Raw genomic sequence first — 6,000 nt, forward strand, 5'->3', positions numbered from 1 at the left:
TGTGTGTGTGTGTGTGTATATATATATTTATATATATATCTCCACAGCATTCCACTCCACACGGAAGAGGTAGAGGCCACTCGGGGGAAGTGTCAGGAAATCTTTATTTAAACAGCTCATGCATAATGCATTTCAGCCATTTAGGCCTTCCTCAGATGCTGCTGTGTGCAAAGTATAACTCCACGCCCACCTTTCACTGACCAAAGTCTCGCCCATTGGCGGGTGTCCGCAGACCACTGGTCACATTTCGCAACTCCACTGCAGTTCAACCAAAACTACAGCTCCCAGAATGCTGTATTACTGGGTAAGTTTTGTCTGGGCGGGACTGTTTTTGATAAACCTCTGTGGGTAATGGTAATAAACTGAAAGGTACCGAGTGTCCAAATGAAAAGTCCTTCCTTGTTAAAAATTGTGTCACAGATCTCCCTCGAGTTCCCTTCAACGTTCCAGCCTTGTTGTGCATGTGCCCACCGGGCCGTGAGTCAGAATTTCAGTAAACCTGGCTCCTCGTTAATAACAAACTGCATTCAGCAGCAACCCATGGCTTGGCTTGCATTTCATGGTGGGCCGGAGTCATGTCAATACTTTGACGATGAAAAAACTGCAGCAGATGCCAGTGATACTCCGGACTCTTGAGGGAACGGATATCCAACGCGCCTCTGGCAAGCACGAAAACATCCACAGCATTCCACTCCACATGGAAGAGGTTGAGGCCACTCGGGGGAAGTGTTGGTAAATCTTTATTTAAACAGCTCATGCATAATGCATTTAGGCCTTCCTCAGATGCCGCTGTGTGCAAGATATAACTCCACCCCCACCTTTCACTGACCAAAGTCTCGCCCATTGGCGGTTGTCCGCTGACCACTGGTCACATGTTCGCAACTCCACTGCAGTTCAACCAAAACTACAGCTCCCAGAACAACTAAAATCTAGCTATATATATATATCAGAGTGGAGGTAGCCACTGTAGTTGTAGTTAGGATTCCCAGGTATAGGAATTCCGCAGAATTTGGGAACTTATAACTTTGTCCCCATTTTATGAATCTCCACAACACTTTCCAGACCTATAGCTTTTTCTACATTGGTGGAGGACTGAAAGTTTCATAGTGATATGTCAAAGGGGTGCAAAGACAAAAGGGGGATGCCAAAATGCATTTTTCCACCAATGCGTTTTCCCTAGCCTTTTTTATCTTGTGTAACGCGAAAACACCAGGACCAGTTAAGCATTTTGTTTTTTAAATATATTTTTATTGTTTTAATACAAACAAACATATATATTACCCACAAAGAAATATGCAATCAGGGTAGTATATGATGAGGCATGGTATAATAAAGGGCAATCATTCACAGCAGTCAAAGACTCATATCACTATAAGTACGGTCTTAAGAAACTTCTATGCACATATCTCCGTTGCTCAACCAGATTAGGACCAGTTCAGCAGATGTTAGTGGGGCCCAGCCTACGTCATACACCCTGTGAAAATAGTCGATGGACTCCATCTACCCATGTGTACCGCTGACTTGTGCCCTGCCCTTCGTGGGTTAATGATTAGAGCCAAATCTAGAATTCACCTCACTTTATAGGTGTCTCATTTTTACAGGCTTCGACGCCTGCTCTCCGGCTTCTGCCAAAAGTACAGATTTCTGCACACAAGAGCAAGAAGTGCCATTGGGCACCACCTCCCTCCTTCCGCTGGCCCTTACCTAAATGCAAGTGGCCCCAACATGGAGCCCCCTTTATTAACATTAGTTCTTTGTATTTTGCTTTTCTGCTCCTTGGTATATTAGTGATAGTGTGAGTGCTGCTGTCACTCATTTCAGTGGCATTCTGATAGTATGTATGTAGTCCCCCTTGCTTACTTAAGATGCTGTTAGAGATGCTTCTGACAGAACATGAAACTTCTGAAGCTGTCACTTTGAGTCTTGCTATCTTACCACAACTCATGCTTTTCTCTGTCCTTTAGCATTGCTTCTGTTCTGTCACTGAGTCATGCTTTCATTGCATGCAAATCTTAATGCCGTCATGCGCTGCAACTCGTGCTCTTGTGACCGCAAGTGAGTGCTGCTGCTAGACTGTCAGTTCATGCTGCTGTTAATTACAGTACTGCTGTCAATGGATTTAACTCATGCCAGGGCCTTGCTTCTTCAAGCCAGCATGCACAATGGAGTCATATCCAGCTGTAAGTCCTCCTGATACTACCTCTCCAGGCTTGGTTGGAGCAGACAAACCCCAAATTGAGTGGATGGATGTTATGGATGGATAGCCGGGTCTGGTGGCTTAGTTGACTAATGCGTCCCCTGTAGAGGCATGTGTTTGTCACAGTTTAAAATCGCGTTGGGCCCACTCAGCCTTTCTTCCTTCTGAGGTCGATAAAATGAGTACCATTGAGTTGGAGAACAATAAACATCTGTTATTCAGCGCCAATATACTCTTCTGGGTGAACGTGCCCTTTACAAGTACACGTATTATGTTGTGTGGGAAGCATAAAGCCTGTGAGAGCAGGTCAACTTCAGCGGTACAGTAGGAGGGATGTCCTTCCATAGCTTCAAGCTGCAATCATAGTTCCATCAGCAGACAAAAGGTCAAAGGTGTAAACTCTCCCCTAGACTGCTAGATATTACTTCCATTTTCCTGCAAGAGATCATCAAGTATCTGTACAGGTGGAGGAACATGAGCTCCTCCATAGCTGGTGGTGCAGGTGTTGTCCACCAGCTGGAATACAGCATCCCTGTGTCAGGGGGGCAGTAGGTCCATGGGCATGCTTAAACCTTCCCACATACATGGGTCTATGCCAGGTCTCCATCTGGGTATCTTCAGATCTCTCAATCTCATCCTGCAGCAGTGTCTTGTGCTCCCTATGATAAGATGTATTCTATTTTTTTCCCACAGCTGATTCATAAAGGTGGCTGACAACATTATTTACAATAATGAATTTCTAGTACACATTTAAATTTTGGCATCTTCAGCTGCCCCCCATTTCGTTCAGAGAAAAGGAACATGTGACTGTGTGCAAGTTTGGGCTAGGAATGTGTTTGCCCTTTTGAAAGATGTTTAACCTGCAGCTCAAAACAGTAACTGGCTTTATAGTTATAAATTGCAAATCTTGCCACTTTCATGTTATAGCATTTCAATAAAGGGGCAAAAACTGAAAAAAGATTAATCAACCCTTTGTATATTATTATGATATATTAAGTGATGGAAAATATCACAGCTTAACAAAAGGTAGTCATCATCTGGACTATGATCTCTGTTTCAGCCTGATGGGTACAATGGAGATGCATCATTCCATTGTTGCGAAATAATTGAATATTAATGCTATATATCATGTTACACTTTAGCCAATAGTGCATATGCACGTAGACCAACATGAAGCTTAAACGAGAGATAACATAATCAACGTGCAACCCCTGTATAGTAACTAAATACCACAATAATTTGCATTTGGGCTACTCACTAGACAGCATCGGGAACACAGCATAATGTCTATCAAAAAAGAATATAAGTGTTCACAAGGATTGGTAAAGGTGAACTTTTGGGGCATTTTCAACTCTTAACCTTTTTCCTAATAAATGTCTACATTAAGTAAGGAAGAAGATGTGGTGTAGTGACTAAGTCAACCTGGGGACCTGGTTTTGAATCCGCAGTGGCACGTCACTGGAAACTGTGCAGTTCTAGGCAAATCACTTAATCTATTATAATGGTGTAATTGTGTGTAACTGGATAATTCAAAGATGTAAACCCTCACTTGATGTATGCAGTCTCACTCCCCAAAATGTGCAATGCTCCAGTACTCCCCAACTAAGTCTGCGTTCCATAAATATAAACACATTCATGCTTTACGTTGTTTAGCTATCTTGCTTATTCCACTCTGTAATTGCCCCTTCCTTTTGAGCTGTTTGTGAACCCTCTCATTTTATGACATTCCGATAGAAGCCCCATAGAATGTTCTTTTTCTCAGTACACTTTCCACACCTTTCATACAGTTCCTAAAACTCTACTTCTGTTTGTCTGTGGGGGCCCTTTCTTGTGTTAATTAGGCGATCCACCTAACTAATCTTCTTTGTCCATCAAAAGCTTTGTTTGTCATGTGTCTTACTTTGCTTTTAGTATGAAAAGACACCTTTCAATAAGGCTTCAGTGCTTTCTTTTCTATGTGTTAGATAACCACTCAGGCACAAGACTCTCTATCTCCCAAACATTTTGCTGACATCCAATTCTCACAGGTCTGATGGAACTCTCGAAGCTCCAGCATTGCTTAGTGTTTGAGTTTCAAATATTGGCAAAGCCAATAAAATAGATCTGGTATAATGTGCTGAAGCATGAACATACAGACCTGCACAAATGCTGTTTGCATGCGTTAGCACATTAAAGCCAGACATATTGGCACTGTGTGCTCTCATACTGGCTCTGAGGGTGCCTCATCCCGCATTGCGTGAAGTAGTAGCCCCACCACTGCAGCTTGAAGTACTAGCTGCCCCCCTTCCAAAGTTTAGGTCTAGTTGCGCCCCTGCCCACACCCATCCATCACAGGCATCACCGGCCAAGGACCAGGTCAATAAAAAGGTCCTGAGGTCACATGTTCATAGCTAGTTATGCATCATAACACTAGTGTCCTTGTCTTTTATTTCAACATGTGGGCCTATGGACCAACGACACTACGCTGCCAGCCACTGGTGATGGGGCTCAAGGGGATGGGTGGGGCCAATTTTTGTGGTAGAGCTATGCATTAATGCCATATGGGAAAGCCACAACTATAAAAGGTGCCCCGCTGTTTGTCAATAGTCGCAAAGCGTATCGCCACCAAAGGAAAAAATCCTTCTGCAAATACGTTTCTTGCTACGTTTTTCCTTCTTATCTTTTTTTGTGGCAGGAGCCATAACCCTAGGAAGCCGAGTTTATCCTGCCTGCGCTTATCCAGGCTTCTGTCTTTTCGTTTCCCAGCATGGTAGACGACATTACATGCAGACAGATCATGGTTTTGTTATTCTTCTGTTTTTATCCTCATCCTGCCCACATGCCGTTTTCTAAATGTCTCTCTCCAGACGACCTTGGCTGTAAGTGTAATCCTAGTAATAAGCAAACAATGACGTGACTTATACTCCTGATAAATGTTCTTTATTATTCAAGTGAAGATTTCTGTTTTGCAGACGTTGTTTCACCAAAGCAGTAACAGAGCCAAGAAAATACAAAATGAAACATCCACGAATCACGCAGACATGACAGAAATGCAGCCGATGAAAGCAGAATGACCTCCTTCTACAAGCACATTTTTATCATTGCGATACATAAGTGTTCACAAAGTTTGACTGTTAAATATATTTTTGTAGTTTTTAAAATATTTCTATTTGTCCAGATCTTAAACCCCACCTTATGTGTTTACACCGCTAATAAATGACACTGCCGCGATGGTTTTAATCATGCAGTTATGATTTTATTGAAGCCAAATGTGCTTTTGGCTTCTGGTAAAAAAGGAAGGCTTGTTTTCTGATCAAAATTAATACAAAAATGTATGTCACAAATTTTACATCATAAGTACTCTGTTTACGCCCCACCCATGAGATGTTATTTGAATGCAAGTTCCACAATTGGTTCATCCTTTGCTGTTGTGTTGGTAAGTCTGGGAAGTTAGTTTTTAACTGTTCTATGTTAAGGCAGTTTGCAAAATAGTATATCATCTTAGAGGTGTAGAAAACCTTTCTTTGTATGTTTTCAAATACTGTTGATTTCTTTTAACCACATTGGCAAATTCACGAAAAGAAGATATATATTACTGCCCATTGCTTGCTATAAATCGTGAGCTTGTATTTGTTCCTCGTCACACACTCACTAAGCCACCACTCAAAAATGTGTCCTCAGGCCTAAGCACCAATGTACCTCTGCTTCCAGTAAAGATCAACATTCCTAGATGACTAGAATATTGGAGGGCCGGTTTCTGCTTAGCAAGCATTTCTACTAGGCCGTTTGTGCATTTTAAGCAAAGTTTATATTTCATCTGGAGT

At 42.2% G+C, this 6,000-nt stretch overlaps 1 protein-coding gene across 1 annotated transcript in view; it reads left to right on the forward strand.

Moving 5' to 3' along the window:
- The window catches only part of SLC44A3 (solute carrier family 44 member 3), a 459,235-nt gene extending 453,819 nt beyond the window's left edge, over positions 1 to 5,416 (forward strand). The window contains exon 15 of the mRNA XM_085601492.1: positions 5,149 to 5,416. Within this exon, the coding sequence (XP_085457618.1) occupies positions 5,149 to 5,250 (102 nt within the window). The 3' untranslated portion in view covers positions 5,251 to 5,416. The remainder of the gene's footprint in view (positions 1 to 5,148) is intronic.
- Positions 5,417 to 6,000: the final 584 nt, after the last annotated feature.

This window comes from Triturus cristatus, chromosome 4_2 (genome assembly GCF_964204655.1).
Source record: "Triturus cristatus chromosome 4_2, aTriCri1.1, whole genome shotgun sequence".
Taxonomy (NCBI): domain Eukaryota; kingdom Metazoa; phylum Chordata; class Amphibia; order Caudata; family Salamandridae; genus Triturus; species Triturus cristatus.